The following is a 15,102-nucleotide window of genomic DNA, read 5'->3' on the forward strand; positions in this document are numbered from 1 at the left end:
GGGTGGGAGGGCACTCGGTCCGCCCCGCCCCATGGAGCCGGCCCCGCCCCTCCCCAAGGTGCAGCAGGTGGGGCGGAGCCGACCGGCTGTCGGCTGTAGGCTGCCGGCTGCGGCCCTAGGCCCTCTTCCCTGCCGGCCACCTGCAGTTGCCAGGGGACCCACCAAGTCCCACCACTACTCCGGCCAAGCTTCAGAGAAGGGCCCCAAAAGAACCAGGTCAGAAATAGCCTTAGGCATGGTCTTTATTCACGTGGACACTGTACAAATATTACAATTTCCTTTTGCTGCAAAAAGTATAAAAATAATCTTTATATAGGAATCCATTCGTTACTGTAAATCTTTCTAAATCTCTGCAAATGGCTCTAAAATGAGGGCAAAAGAGTAAGTGGAAATGCAGAGGCAGCTATGGGACAGCAGGAGGTTGGGTCAGTCCTCGGCCCTAACCAGGAGAGCTCCAAATGAGAGAGCCCTGTTCCTTCTTGTCAACACCCACCACCTGCAGGGGCTCAGGACTCAGGGCCCAGAGGGGGCAAGTGGGAGATCAAGGAGGAGCCTTAGGCAGTGGGCAGGAAGCAGCAGAGACGGCTCTGAGGGGTGCTGGTGAATACTCAGTACCACTGGTGCTTCTCTCCCATGGAGCCAGGGGGTGGCAGGGCAAAGGGGGTTGGACAAGCTGCCCGAGGCAGAGTGGGAAGAAGGCCAGTGCCACTGGGTGGCGGTAAAGCCAGGGCTGGGAAGGTTCTGGAAAAGGAGACGTGATCATCTTGGCGCCATGGCGTAGGGAGCGGAATCCCTTTCTCCTGCTGTGTAGCACAGTACAGGTGCCAGTGCAGTAGTGGGAGCTGTGACCAAATCTGCAGGGGATGGGGCCTGGGGGAGCCAGGAGCTATGTGGGGTGGGGTGGGGTGGGGTGGGGTGGGCAGAGGCCCCAGGTCAGCCAGCCCGGGACCCAGCCACACTCAGCACATCCCTTGTCAGTCAGAGGTTGAGCACAGGCACATCAAAGAGGTCACAAACACCTTCGCTCTCGTCCAGGTTGTAGATGTAATCGTGGTCTCCAGGGGGCGGAGAAAGACGGAGGAGGGGGGCAAACACTGCAGAGGGCACCAAGATGACACGTGATGTCCCACCTGGGCCAAAGCTCCCAGCAGCTGGCTGGCCCTCTGCCCCACCCACATCCACAGCCACTTTCTACGTCACCCACCTTCTGAGGACATAAGCTCCTCCAGCAGCTCTGAGCTCATGCATTCTGGAAATAAGGAGAGCTCAGTTGTATCTCAGCTCCCGCCCCTGACCTCTCCACCCACCACAACCCTTGCAAGGGACCCTCTCCAACCAACTGCAGTTTTTCCCCTTGCCTTGGGGCCTAGGCACAAACACAAGATCTTCAGGGAGGAGGGCACCTACCTCGTGTGGGATCAAAGATCTCCGACAGCTCCTTCGGAAGTTCCAGGACTGAAAGACAAGGGCAAGCTCCAGGCGCTGAGGGCCAGCTTGGCCTCCCAGCAACCCTTAGCTTCCATGGATCCTAGATCCCTGGCCTTGGAACTCCACACATCTTAAGAGCTACAGCTCTAACTCAGCCAGGCTGGCTCTGCCTGCTATCCCCAAATTCCTCAGTGCTCGCCCAACGACAAAGGCACATGGCGGGTAACAGGTCCACCCTTACTTAGGTACTGCCAACCGGCAGCAACACACCCATCCTTGGAATGCACACCATGCGAGCTTGAAGAGGGCTCTCCATCCCCTCCCTGGCTATGCACCTGCCCAGAGTGAAGTCACATGGCAGAGGTTGTTAGTGCTACAGGGTGACAGCTTCATTCTAAAGCTCTAACAGGATGTGCATGGCATGTGGAAAATGAAACTGGAGGAAACCAGGAGGGACATCATTGTGTCAGGCTCAGAAACCCACAATGTATCCACCGGGCCTTAGACAGCCAGCAAAAAAGAAAGGCCACACCTAGCATACATTTCAGGACACTCATTCTACCAGTCAGGATAGAGGAGGATGCCAAGAATCTAGACTCCAGATGCTCAAGAGTTCCCCAAGTGCTGAGGGAGCCAGAGGAGTGAGAGAAGCAGGCTGGAACAGGCCTCGCTAGCTGACCTTGTGAGGAGAGGGGGTGAGTGGCCACACGGTGGGGAGGGGAGAGAGAAAGGGAAGGAAGGAGGGAGGCAGGGAAGAAGGTAGTGAGGGAGGGAGGAAGCCAGGAAGATTGACCTGGAGTGACACCAGGTGTGAGGCCTGGCTGACTGCAGCAGGCCTGAGGATACAAAGTGACGAAAAAGCAAGTTCCAGAGAAGGGGTAAATGAACTGCTGGGGCCATGTGGGAATGAAGTATCCATTAGGCGTGCAGGGACAGGCATGTGGCTTCTTGGGCTTGCAGAGGGAGGCAAGGCAATCTGACTGTAGCTCCAGACTAAACAGAGGCTCAGGGTCACAGCATGCGAGATGGAAGAGCAGTGGTTAAGGCAAGAGAGCCAAGTGCTGCTCTGAGGGCAGGAGCAGTATACATAGTAGCTGCTGGCTGCAGCCAGGAAGGAAAAGCAAGGAAGAGCAACGCTGTATGCTCTGCGGCGCCAGTCAAGAGCCACAAGACCACAAGACCACTACGATGCGTGGGTTGCAGGAAGGAAACCACGGAGGCGAGAGGGCACACAGAGGAGCAAGTCAGTTAATGAGGTCTTAGGGGGAATCTGCAGGGTGGCAGGCAGGGTGTTTGGGTCAAGGGGATCTGTGAGCCCTGAAGGGCAAAAGGGACATGTCAACACCAACCACTGGACATGCGCACCCAGGCCTGGTTGGCAGGAAGCTCTGGGTCAGATAGGGTTGACAGGAGAGCTGGGTCGTAGCCTAATACCGCGTCTGATCCCAGCCTGGGTGTGCCCTGCCACGAGGCAAGCAGGTACTCACCGCCTGTGGGGTCGGCCTTGATTGGCTCGAAGGAGGTAGAAGGGTTGAGGCCGGATGAGCTGGAGCTGCTGCTACTGCTGCTGCTGCTACTGCTGCAGTCTAGCAGAGCCGAAGACTGCAGGGGCCGAGTGTCCAGCGCTGTCGGGCCCAGCGGGAGGGAGCTGAGCTCCCCAGGGTCCTTGTTCTCGGCTCCAGGGCCACCACTCACTAGAACATTCCCCAGGAAGCAGGTCACTGCACCTGGCTGTGCTAGACTGCATCGCCAGGAGGCCCACAGTCCTGATGCCCAGCCTCCAGGTACATTACAGGCCCCAAAAGCTGTCCATTGTGTCTCACCTGTGAGCTCAGCTGTTGGGTCAACCACAACCTGAACTTCGGTGCCGGCAGAGCCAGGGGTGGGGACAGGTAACTGGGGACTGCTTGGACGTGATACTTCCTGGGGCTGGGCCGGGGCAGGCTTGGGCAGAGGTGGAGGGGTAGACAGAGCAGGGGCACTCTGGAGCAGATCCTCAGGCGGTGGCACAGGCACAGCCACGGGAGGTGAACTCCACGCCTCTTTATTCACCAGCAGCACCTCGATAGGGCCACTGACACTCTTCAAGTGGATTTGGTACTTCTTCTGCCCATTGAGGCCCTGAGGGAGTGGAGAGGATGGCATGGGATACAGCACATGTGGCATTGGAAGCAGGGCTGGTTCCATCCTGACCTTGAGTCAGGGCCAGTGTCCTCTCCCATCCAGGCTGTGCTGCCCACCCTCCCTAGATAACCCCACACCCTGGGCCTCCCCCTCACCGCCCCACCCGGGACTTATCAAACTCCACAGCCAGCACCCGCCCTCAATCGACCCTGCCCGGCTGGCCTGGCACCCACCTCTGGAATGGGTACCTCCAGGCTGGTGCCTGATGGGGCCCGGATGGCCAGGAGGGTGTCTCCTAGAATGACAAGGAACCTAGGTCAGGGCCTATGAACTCAACTTGGGATGGAAACGGGGTATCTTCCCATGGAAGGGAGACAGCATGCTGAGGGATAGAGCTGGCTTCACCCACACTCCACAGCAGCTGGGACAGAAACAGCTTTTCTCTCTTGGCGGGCCCCACGGCAAAAACCAGGACATCTTGGTTCAATCCCATGAAGTTTTGGAAAGGCTGCTGTTTATGGGCACTGTTTATGGGCACTGTATTCATCCATGGATGGGGGTGGTCCCTAAGTACAGGTGTGATGACCAAGGTCAGAGTTCCTTCCAGGACTGGACTGAGAGGAGACTGGAAAGGAACAGCTGCTGCATCCACAAGATGACTGAACTAACCGCAGAGAGGAAGCAGGTGTCCTTGGCTGTGCACACACCTGCGCACACATCAACTCTCCCAAGAAGCCACAGGCAGCAGACAGCACAGATGGCAGCAAACTCAGGGACCCACCCCAAGATTCTTGTACCCCCAGAGTTGACCTCTAGAGTCCCCTGGCCCCCAAGTTAGTCTCCTCCTTAACTCATTTCTCTTGGAACAGGACCGAGGGACATCAGCTCAATGCAACCCCAGCCCCCTGCCCAAGGCGCTACTCACCAGCAAAGCACCTGCAGATGTCTTCGTGAGTCACATATGCCAAGGTGTGAGGGTTAAGGAAGACGGCTGTTGTGCTGCCTGGGGGGCCAGATGCCAGACTACGGAGAAGCCTCCCTCAGCAGCAGAGGACCGACCCACAAAGTAAACAAGTTGTTGGGCTTGGGGTCCATAGGCCAGGCATGGGAGGGGGGCGGGGTGTTGGAGGCTCGGCACTGGCCAGGCACTGGCCAGGCTCCTGCTCCTCTACAGCAGGCTCACGCCGCGGAGGATATCAGGTGTTCTGCATGTCCTCCGTGACGTTGCGGACACTCTGCTGCACCCACACCTTGTGCTGGTCCAGCTCCTGCTCCCGCTGCTGCAGCTCCTCGATCTCAGCCTTGAGCTCGATCAGTTTGTCCGCGATCTCCCGGGTGTTGCAGCCAGGCCCTACGCCCCTAGGAGAACCACCAGCAGCTCGAGAACCCCTGCGCCCATCCACAGCCCGCCCCCCTCCCCCAATCCAGGGAGAAGACCCTGCTGCCCTTCCTGCCCCCAGATGGATTCCCCACTCACTTCCACTGGATGCTATTCTTGGATTTCTTCTCTATCAGCCCAATACCTTCCAACACGTTGGTGATGTCATAAATCCGCCGCTTCTGGCGCACGGCTAGGGTGTCGGCTGCCTGGCAGGCAGAACAGAGGGAACGATGCTCAGTCTTGGTCTCAAGGGCTTGCCCCAGCTACGCCGGATTCTGGCTGGGGCTGCTCTGGGTCCCGGCACTGATCGTGCCCTAAGCAGCCGAGGATAGCGGGCTGGAAAGGGATCCGGCACAGCCACCAGGCCGGGTCCTAACTCTTCTCTCTCCCTGCCCCCATCCGGGCCAGCCAGGGAGGCCACGAGGACCTGCACCTGCAGCCCAAGAGTGGTCCCGGCTGAATGAATGACACAGCTCCCCCCTCGGCCTCCTCTCGGGAGAAAGCAAGAGGCTCTCGGACGGCTCCGCGGGGACGCCCCGGGAGCTCCCGGCTACCGATCTAGACGTAGTGCTGCCCATCCCTGCCTCCGGTCGTCCCCCATGCCCCCGGCCGCACCAGCTTGAGGTCAAGCACGCCGTCCTTGGCCTCTTGCAGCAGCGACACGAACTTTGTGGTGAGAAGCCCCAGGCTCTTCTCGTGGCGGCTCGGGGTGCCCGGGGGCGGCGGCGCCTGCGGCCCGGCCTCAGCCATCGCGCCCGCCCGCCCGCCGCCTCCCCGCAGCCAGACCAGGCCGGCGCCGCCGCTACTTCCGCTTCCGTCCCCGGCCACCCGGCCACCGGAGCGAGTCACGCTACTTCCGCTTCCGCCTCGCGTCCTGTTGGGGAACCCTTGGCAATTCCTACCTACGGAGAGGGACGCAAAACTTCGGGGACCATCAGCAAATTTCCACCCGCGAAAGAAGACGAAAACAACCTCATGAGGGAATGGAGGGCACGTGAACTATACTAGCTGGGGATGAATGTGGAAGAGGTCAGCGGGCAGTCCCGGCCGTGGAGAGAGGAAAAGCATTGGAACCTTCCTTGTCAACGTGTCCCCAAACGCCACTAATTCCCAATATGGGAGAAAGGACACCACACCACTTGATAAACCTAGCCTGTCCTCCTGGCCCAGCCCAGCGGGGACCCAACCTCCTCCTTGTCTTACCTCCACATCCACACCACGGAGCCCTGAGGCTCTGACGCTCCCAGAGGGTCCCAGGCAAGGCACAGGAGCAGACACCTGCAGACACCAGAATGTCCTGGAGCAGCACCCGGCCGGAAGAAAGGATCCAGCACCTGCTGGTACTTTCTTTCATGTAGCCATTATTTGTTACTATTTGGGTTCTGGTTGTCTGGGAAACAGGCTTTGGGACAGAGGTTTGCCTGTTTCTGAGGGTGCCATGCTGTGACACTGTGATGGGGTATGGCAAGTACACATGGGCTAAAGTCCTCACCTTGTATGCGCCGGGATCCCAGATGGGCACCGGTTTGTCCCGGCAGCCCTATTTTCCATCCAGCTCCTTGCTTGTGGCCTGGGAAAGCAGTCGAGGAAAGCCAGAGCCTTGGAACCCTGCACCATGTGGGAGACCCAGATGAGGCTCCTGGTTCCTGATTTCAGATTGGTGCCGTTGCGGTTGCTTAGGGAGTGAATCATCAAACAGAAGAGTTTCCATTCTGTATCTCCTCCTCTGCATATATCTGACTTTCCAGTAAAAATAAAATAAATCTTAAAAAAAAAAAAAAAAAGATATGGTGGCCTCAGCCTGGGAGACTGGGGTGGCCCATCTGAGTGACTCACATCCAGGGACCTGGGCCTTCAGATGCCAGCTGAGAAATCTCAGCCATTGCAGCCGGAGGCCTCAGGTCTATCCTGAGGGCAGATCTGGCTCCTGCACCACGTGCACACATCGTTACTGTCCTGTGGTTCCCCCCCCCCCCCCCCCCCGCCCCCGTGCCCATAACTCACAAGTTTAGCACCCTCTCCGCAGCAGCCTGGGCCTTTCCTTCCCCTGAGGGGCCCACCAGATGTCTGATTTCTCTTTTGCTCGTTCTTTCTCTCTCTCTCTCTTTCTTTCTTTTATTTTTTTAAGATTTATTTATTTTTGGGCCCGGCGCGGTGGCGCAAGTGGTTAAGTGCTCGCCTTGCACGCCCGGGATCCCATATGGGCGCCGGTTCTAATCCCGGCAGCCCCGCTTCCCTTCCAGCTCCCTGCCTGTGGCCTGGGAAGGCAGTTGAGGACGGCCCAAAGCTTTGGGACCCTGCACCCGCGTGGGAGACCCGGAAGAGGCTCCTGGCTTCGGATCGGCATAGTATCGACCCGTTGCGGCTCACTTGGGGAGTGAATCATCGGATGGAAGATCTTCCTCTCTGTATCTCCTCTCTGTATATCCGCCTTTCCAATGAAAAAATAATAAAAATAAATCTTTAAAAAAAAAAAAAAAAAAAAAAAGATTTATTTATTTTTATTGCAAAGTCAGATATACAGAAAGGAGGAGAGATACATAGGAACATCACCCTCCAAGTGACAACAGCCAGAGCTGTGCAAATCCAAAGCCAAGAGCCAGGAGCCTCTTCCAGGTCTCCCATATCCGGATGCAGGGGCTCAAGGCCTTTAGCTATCCTTGACTGTTTTCTCAGGCCACAAGCGGGGAGCTGGATGGGAAGCGGGGCTGCTGGGATTAGAACTGGCACCCCTTTGGTATCCCGACACGTGCAAGGTAAGGACTTTAGCCGGTAGGCTGCTGTGCCAGGCCCTCTCTTTTATTTTTAAATGTTTATTATCTGTTTACTTGAAAGGCAGAATTACAGTGAGAAAAAGGAAAGAGAGAGAGAATGAGTGATCGTCCACCTACTGGCTCACTCCCTAAATGGCTGCATGCCAGGCCTCCCATTGGGGTGGCAGGGACCCAAGCACTTGGGCCATCTTTTACTGCTTCCCCAGGCACATTAGCAGGGAGCTGGATCAGAAGCAGAGCAGCTGGGACTCGTCTGGGATGATGGCTATGGCACAAGCTGTGTTGCACACCCCCTCCCCTGACACACCCTGCCATTATCCTGTGATGTCTGCTCCTAGTCTGTGCACTTTGTCCTTCTGCCCTGGGTGGAAGCACATATGCCAAGAGGTCTGGGTGGGCTAGGCAGGACTGGAGGACCCCAAAGGGAGTATACCCTTCCCCCACTGCCCCAGGGAGTGGCACCTAGACTTCCCACCCCACCAGTTCCTGTGTGCTTTCCTGTTGGGAATACAGGGCCAGAGGTTCACTTCCTTCCTTTCTGCCTGGGAGAGGGAGGGGCTTGGCTGGTGGGAGGAAGGGGCTCTTCAGCTGGGAAGTGGGAGAAAAGCTTCCTTGAGGAGAGGCCTTTTGCTCCATGCCCGGCCGGCTGGAGTCATCAGGCAGGCAGGCAGGCGTGGGGAGTGAGTGCCCAGCAGGCTGGAGTGACCAGGCAGGCGGGCAGACGTGCAGGCGTGGAGAGCGAATGCTTAGCTGGCCAGAGGAGTTGGCAGTTCTCAAGGCTAAGGCTGCTCGCAGAAGAGGGAGACCTGGATGTCTGGTCAAATCTGGTAAGTTCTCAGTCCTGGGGCCCTTGCAGCAGGAGAACGAATGGAGGCCCCCTTACCAAGAAACCCAGTAGGCAGGCAGAGGATTGCCAGGTGCCTCCCCCATCACCCCCGCCTCCCAGTGACTTCCTGACAGGGCTGAGCCAGAGCCTTCCTCTGCGAAGCACTCTTGCGCTCTGCCTGTTCCAACCCAGACCCTTGTGCCTCCTCCTAAGTCATCTCACGCCTTCCATGGACTCAGTGGTCAAGGACGAAATGCAGCCGGCCCTTCCCCCAGGTAGGATCCCCACTGGGGAGACTGGGAGCAGGAGGGTGGGAAGGTGGTGGTGGGGTTGAGCCCTCCCTGCCAGCTCTGATCGAAGCTCAGGCGGGCGGGCAGTGAGGGGCGTGCTGTATCCATCCATCCTGGGCAGTGGCTGAGCCACAGGTCCAGCAGCCACTTTCTGCAGGCTCTCCCTCATTAACTCAATTACCCAGGCTCTTCCTGCCCAGGGCCGGAGTGGCCAGAGCAGGAGAGAGCGGAACAACTGGCCCGGGGTGCAGCACTCAAGTGGGCCTCGGGCATCTTCTATCGGCCAGAGCAGCTGGCCAGGCTGGGCCAGTACCGCAGCCGCGAGGTGCAGCGCACCTGTTCCCTGGAAGCACGCCTAAAGGTGGGCAGGGGCAGGATGGCAGCAGTGCTAGGGGTGGGCCACGGGGCTGGCCACACCTCACGGGCCTCTCTTCCACAGACAATGGTACAGTCGTACCTTGAAGGTGTGCAGACTGGTGTGTGGCAGCTAAACCGGGCCTTGGAGGCGGTACAAGGAACACGGGAGGCCCTGAACCAGGCCCATGGGCTGCTGCAGGACTTGGCCCGAGCCTCCCAGGCCCTGGAGCCCCTGCGGGAGCAGGTCTCCCAACACAGGCAGCTGCAGGCCCTGTCACAGTTGTTGCCCCGGCTGCAGGCAGGTGAGTGTTCAGGGACCCTGTGTCTCAGCTTACAACAGTGGGTCCACACACACCAATGTCACTGACTAAGAGTCTTGGCCTGAGGTAGGGGTTGCATGGATGGGCCAACCAGGCCTCTCCTAGATAGTAACCTAGACTGCAGGAGGCACAGGACACAGGCTGCAGGATTAGCTCATACTGGGGTTTCCAAGAATGGGACATTGGATTCAAGACAAGTACCGAAAGGGCTCCATGGTATTGTATGTGTGTGTGTGTGTTTTAAGATTTGTTATTTTTGTTTGTTTGTTTGAAAGGCAGAGTTTCAGAGAGGGAGAGATAGATCATCTCTCCCCAAATGATCACAATGGTTGGGGCTGGGCCAGGCCAAGGTTGGGAGCCTAGAACTCCATCTGGACCGCCCACGTAGGTGGCAGGGACTCAACGACTTGGGGCCTTCTCCGATGCATAAGCAGCAGGGAGCTGATGGGAAACAAAGCAGCCAGGACTCAAACCAATTTTCCTATAGGATGCTAGCATTGCGGATGGCAGTAATGCACAGTGCCACGATGCCAGGCCCACCCTGGTTGTTAATGCACATGCTTCTTGGCAGGATGGGTGGCCAGTCACGAGCATGGCCTCCCAGTTCCTCCCTGCTGTCCCTCATGACCCTCCTCTGCTTTGTGTCTCATTGTTCCAAGGTTGACACCTGACTCAATAGGCTTCCTTTCACACTGACCATTGCACTTCTCTACTGAAAGCTAGAAGATTTTTGTTTTTTTGAAGATTTATTTATTCAAAAGGCAGAGTAATGCAGACAGGGAAACAAAGAGAGAGTTGTAGTTTTATCTTCCGTCTGCTGGCTCCCTCCTCAAATGGCTGCCACAGCTGGTGCTGGACTGGGCTTGAAGCCAGCAGCCAGGAACTTTTCCCCATGGGCTGGTGGAGCCTCAAATCCTTCAGCCATCAGTTGCTGCTTCCCAGGCACGTTGGCAGGGAATTTAGATTGGAAACAGCATTCAGGCCTGTGATATGTGATACAGGTATTGCCAGCAGAGGCTTAGCCCACTGTACCACAGCACCTTGGTTATGAACTGTTTTGTACTTCACCTGTGCCTCAGGTAGGAGGTGACACCCAGAGCTACCCTCTCTTCTCTCTTGCTAGTGCCAGCTGCGGTGGTCCACACACAGAGCCTGATTGACAGCCAGCAGCTCTTGGAGGCATATGTGAACCTGCGGGAGCTGGAGCAGCTGCAGGAGGAGACGTGGATGCCCCTGGGGGGCCTGGACTTGCCAGTTTTCCAAGGACTGGGCTCTCTGGCTGAAGCTCTTGGCCAGGCTGTGGAAGCCGCTGCAGGGGCTGCAGGACAGCTGGCAAAGGAGAACCCAGCCCTGCTGGTGGCCGCTGTGCGGGTAGCAGAGGGAGAGGCTGGACGTACAGCCTGCCTGGGGCAGGCCCCCCGGGACTGGCGGCAGCGCTTTCTGCAGGCACTCCAGCACGGCCTGGAGCAGCTCTACTTTGCACCATCTATGTTGCCTGGACCAGGGGCCCTGGCAGGGTGGTTGGAGGCCCTGCGGGTGGCCCTGCCTGCTGAGCTGGCCACAGCAGAGGCGCTGGTGGCTCCCTGCTGCCCTCTGCACTACAACGTGCTCCAGCTGTGGGCCCGCACGCTGCACAATGGACTGCGCTGCAGCTTGCAGCAGCTCCTTGCGGGCCCGGAGCTGGGAGCTGCAGATGCCTTCGCCCTGCTGCACTGGGCCCTGCACGTGTACCTGGGGTCAGTGTCCTAGTGGCTGACGGGGGTGGGGCTAGAGCAAAGGCTGTGGGCTCTTCCTGACAGCTGTCTCCAGGCAGGAAATGATGGGGAGCCTGGAGCTGGGACCTGAGGCTGATATGTCCCAGTTTGAGCCCCTTCTGACTTCTGAGAACATTGAGCAGCTGGAGGCAACATTCGTGGCCCAAGTTCAGGTGTGCAGCGGGGGCCCCTGGTGGGAGGAGTATCTGTGTGTGGCACAGTCGGTTGGTCAGTGCTCTGTTCATCCTGACATTCCTTGCCCCTTTCTCCCAGGCAAGTGTAACTCAGTGGCTGCAGAAGGCACTGGATGGGGAGGTAGCTGAGTGGCACCGGGAGCAGGAGCCCAACACTGACCCATCTGGCTTCTACCACTCCCCAATGCCAGCCATTGTGCTACAGGTGAGGAGGAAGGAGCCAGGGATGGGAAGGAGACCAGGGCGAGGGGTGGCTGCTGACAGCTGCTCATCCCTGCTCGTAGATCCTGGACGAGAACATTCGAGTAGCCAGCCTGGTCAGTGAGTCACTGCAGTGGCAGGTGCACAGCATGGCACTGGCAGAGATGGGCGCATTCCTCCGGAGGTGTGCCCAGGCCAGGCCTTGTCCCCCAGGGAAGTCTAAAGGTGGTGGTGGGGGGACGGCGCTCTGCAGGTTGAAAGAAACACCGGTGGGAGAGGGCTTCCTTGGGAAAAAGGACTTGGGTATTACAGAGAGGCCAGAGTGCCCAGGCCAGGGGTCTTGAGGGCACTAGAGCCAGCAGCAGGTGCCAGCATCACCTCTGTCCACTGCAGCTTCAGTGATGCCCTCATCCGGTTCTCCCGGGACCACCTCAGGGGAGAAGCCACGGCCCCTCAGTATGTGTCCTACCTCCTTGCTGCCCTCAACCACCAGTCAGCACTCAGGTAATTGGGAGCTCCTCGTTCCCTCCAACCCACCTCTCCTAACCTACTACCTAGTACCCCCTGTCTGTGGATGCCCCCTGCCCACTCCTGCTCTCCCACTCCAGAATTTCAGATCCACATAACCCTGCAGCTCCAGTTCTACCCTGGCTGGCTGCCTGTGTGAGTCCCGGTGAGGTGGACTACAACCGCATCTGCTTTTTGCTAGCCAACATTCCGTGGGCAGGAATGGAACATTCTGAGAATCACAGGAGATAATGGAGATGGAGGATGTAGCCCAGAGCCCCACAGAGGTGCCCATTATTCAATTCATTGTGCAACTAGTTATCAATCCCTTCTTCCCTGCCACCTACGCATCCAGGTTACAGTTGTGAACAATGCAAGCTCTCTTCCTGTTGTAGGAGAGCAGGGAGGACAGTTATGACTTTTCACTCCCTTCCTGGCCCAGACGAACATCCTCCCAGTGACAGGCAGGGGCAGGGAAACAGAGTAACTTGCTCAAGGCCACCGAGGGAACCCTCCAATCGCTTGCCCAGCATTTCCCCAGCTTCAGGAGCCGCGGTTCTCGCCTCCGCCATAAGGGGGCGTCCGAGTGGCCGGTCTGCGGAGGGCTGAGTCCGGGGTGGGGAGGCCTTGGCCCTGGTCCTGAAGCCAACTTTTCTGTCGGTCCAGGTCCTCGGTGTCGGTGCTGCAGCCCGAAGTGGCGGCCCCGGGAGCCCTGGCCCCAGTCGAGGCCGCGCTAGACGAGCTGCAGAGGAGGATCTGTCGCCTGGTGTTGGAAGCGTTGCTGCTGGAGCTTCAGGTAAGGCTTCCTTTGGCGTCGGAGTTAGGATGGAAGGGTGTGTGTGTGTGCAAGAGGTTCTCTGAGGGAAGCTTCCGCGTCTTGGGGACTTGGGTCAGTATTTTTCCATGCGCGTTTTGACCCCCACACCATCTGCAGCCCCTGTTTGCGGCTCTGCCCTCTCGCCAGTGGCTGTCGAGCTCTGAGCTGCTGGATGGTGTCTGTGAGCGCACAGCACGTTTCTGTGGGGAATTCGGGCACGTGCGGAGCCCCGAGGTCCAGGTGCGTTGGCGGAGGGGGCCTCGAGAGGGGCAGTTCGGTGCAGTCGGAGGGGGACCTGTCCTCAAAACACCCGCTTGCCTCGCCTTCCCCTCAGCTGCTGTTGGCCGAGGCCGAGCGCGCCGTTGTGTTACAGTACCTGCGCGCGCTGATGCAGGGCCGCCTGGTGTGTCGCGGTGCGGATGAGCGCGCCCAGGCGGCCGAGCGCTTACGGCACGATGCCGCCCAGCTTCGGGAGCTCTTCCTAGGCTTGGTAGGAACTGGTCGGGCTGGCAGAGGGGCAGGGCATCTCAATAGGCGGGGGACCCATCCCCGCGGGCCACCCCTGACTCCCCAACGATGCGCCCAGGAGCTGGAGGAGAGCGCACACTGCGCGCCCGTGCTGCTGCAGCTTGGAGAGCTGCTGAGCCTCCGGGACCCCACGCTGCTCGGCCTCGAGGTGGCCGGACTGCGGCAGCAATTCCCAGACGTGAGGTGCTCAGGGGCTGGGAGCCGGGAGTAGGAGGGGTGCGGGAGGTGCGGCCGGGAGCTCACTCGTCTTCCCGCTGCAGCGAGGACCATGTCTCGGCGCTCTTGGACCTGCGTGGGGACCTGACGCGAGAGCAGCGTCAGGCGGCGCTCAGCTCCCTGCAGGCGGGCCCGCCGCCTTCGCCGCCCGCCAGTGGCCGCCGGGCACTCTTCAGCCTCGTGCCTGCCCCCACGCCCTCGTCGCCATCCTGTCTGCCCTCGGGGTCCTGCGCCTGACGTTAGGCTGCCTGCGGACGTTAGCCACGGCCACCCCTAGGCTGTTGCGCGTGTGCGTGGGTCTGTGTATGTGTGTGTGTGTGTTGGGGAGAAGGGGATGAAATAAAAGTGCCCGTGAAGGCCGGGGCGTCCACCTCTCCAAGCTGTCTAGGCTCCAGTCCTCCACGTGCGCCCCCTCGCGTTTCTAAGAGCCTGGGGTCTGCAGAGCCGCGGCCTGGCCAAGGGGGCGGTCCCAGGCGCCCGCAGGCCACGCCCCGGTCTCCTGGCCCCACCTCCTCAGGGGTCTCGGGCGCGCGCCCGCGCGGAAGCTGACGCGAATCCTTTCGCCTTAAGAGCGTGCGCGCCCCTGAGGGCGTGCGTCCTTTGCGCCGCTGGCGCTGAGAAGCCCCGCTCCATTGTCTTCTGGCCCCACCCTCCATTGGGCACGCCCTCAGTTCTGTTCTCCGTCGCTTATTGGCTGCGGTTCACCAACCTCCTCTATCTCTCGGTTCTCATTGGCTCTCCTGCCACGTTATCTTCTCCCAGGATTTCTCATTGGCGCAGGCCGCACCCTCTCAGTTGTCACCAGGCCCCGCCTCCAGTAGGCGCGGGCTCCTCCTCTGCCATCCAGCTTTCATTCATTCTGCATCTTGCACTGGATGCTTGGGACGGGAGGTGAATCGAACGCGCCCCTCCCTGCGCGAGTTAAGGGGATGGTCGTGGTGTGGGGGACCCGGACCTAGGCTTCCGCCGTGACGGCCTGGGGTGCTCCCAAAGCCGCAGAGACACTAGGACCCTCTAGACGCTGAGGGGGGCGGCTACAGCAAGCCCTGAGGAATGGTTCAGTGTTGGCTCCAGGCTGCTGATGGCAGGGCCGATCTTGGCGGAAGGACCTGAGATGTGAAAGCAAAACAGTCTCATTCTGGCCACTGCAAAGAGGTAGGTGGAATGAAAGCAGGGGAGCTGGTCCAGGTGGCCCTAGACCAGGGAGGAGTCCAGGACGTGCAGTTAGCTGAGGGGACTGAAACCTGAGGCTGGGACTCTTTCCAAGCAGATAGTCCCCGGGCAGAGTGGAGGGGAGTGGCGGGGTGGGAAACAGAACTGGGGCCGCTGGGAAGGAGAACCCACAATCAGGTGCCCAGAACTCATGGGAAGGGAAATGCAGCAAG

General features: G+C 59.2%; 2 protein-coding genes across 3 annotated transcripts; one reads left to right on the forward strand and one right to left on the reverse strand.

Annotated features, from left to right (window-relative positions):
- Nucleotides 1-224: 224 nt before the first annotated feature.
- LOC121158008 (transcription factor E2F4) lies at nt 225-5,739 on the reverse strand. Its single transcript, XM_040982552.1, has 10 exons — nt 5,549-5,739; nt 5,030-5,139; nt 4,750-4,911; nt 4,478-4,521; nt 3,786-3,847; nt 3,252-3,549; nt 2,916-3,122; nt 1,408-1,455; nt 1,205-1,249; nt 225-1,094 (listed from the first exon to the last, which is right to left on the reverse strand). The coding sequence occupies exons 1-10, from the start codon at nt 5,681-5,683 to the stop codon at nt 979-981; spliced, it is 1,227 nt and encodes a 408-aa protein (XP_040838486.1). The 5' UTR covers nt 5,684-5,739; the 3' UTR covers nt 225-978.
- Nucleotides 5,740-8,762: 3,023 nt separating this feature from the next.
- On the forward strand, nt 8,763-14,015 carry LOC121157721 (exocyst complex component 3-like protein). Of its 2 annotated transcripts, none has more exons than XM_040982067.1 (13): nt 8,763-8,808; nt 9,009-9,184; nt 9,263-9,482; nt 10,624-11,236; nt 11,310-11,427; nt 11,528-11,653; nt 11,733-11,833; nt 12,043-12,153; nt 12,823-12,952; nt 13,091-13,213; nt 13,308-13,463; nt 13,560-13,684; nt 13,762-14,015. In XM_040982067.1, exons 1-13 carry the CDS (start codon nt 8,763-8,765, stop codon nt 13,952-13,954), a joined length of 2,238 nt encoding a protein of 745 aa, XP_040838001.1. In that variant the 3' UTR covers nt 13,955-14,015. The 2 variants fall into 2 exon arrangements, with proteins under 2 accessions (XP_040838001.1, XP_040838002.1); XM_040982068.1 differs by having other exon boundaries at nt 9,024-9,184.
- Nucleotides 14,016-15,102: the final 1,087 nt, after the last annotated feature.

The sequence above is a fragment of the Ochotona curzoniae genome, unplaced genomic scaffold (assembly GCF_017591425.1).
Source record: "Ochotona curzoniae isolate NIBS_2020 unplaced genomic scaffold, NIBS_Ocur_1.0 contig_3622, whole genome shotgun sequence".
NCBI lineage: Eukaryota > Metazoa > Chordata > Mammalia > Lagomorpha > Ochotonidae > Ochotona > Ochotona curzoniae.

Coding starts and splice junctions, on each gene's coding strand:
- LOC121158008 (XM_040982552.1), bottom strand. CDS start 5,683: ATGGCTGAGGCCGGGCCGCAGGCGCCGCCGCCCCCGGGCACCCCGAGC. Junction 5,140..5,548: donor GCGTGCTTGACCTCAAGCTG/GTGCGGCCGGGG, acceptor TCTGCCTGCCAG/GCAGCCGACACCCTAGCCGT. Junction 1,250..1,407: donor GATCTTTGATCCCACACGAG/GTAGGTGCCCTC, acceptor CCTTATTTCCAG/AATGCATGAGCTCAGAGCTG.
- LOC121157721 (XM_040982067.1), top strand. CDS start 8,763: ATGGACTCAGTGGTCAAGGACGAAATGCAGCCGGCCCTTCCCCCAG. Junction 8,809..9,008: donor GCAGCCGGCCCTTCCCCCAG/GTAGGATCCCCA, acceptor TCAATTACCCAG/GCTCTTCCTGCCCAGGGCCG. Junction 13,214..13,307: donor TGCGGAGCCCCGAGGTCCAG/GTGCGTTGGCGG, acceptor CCTTCCCCTCAG/CTGCTGTTGGCCGAGGCCGA.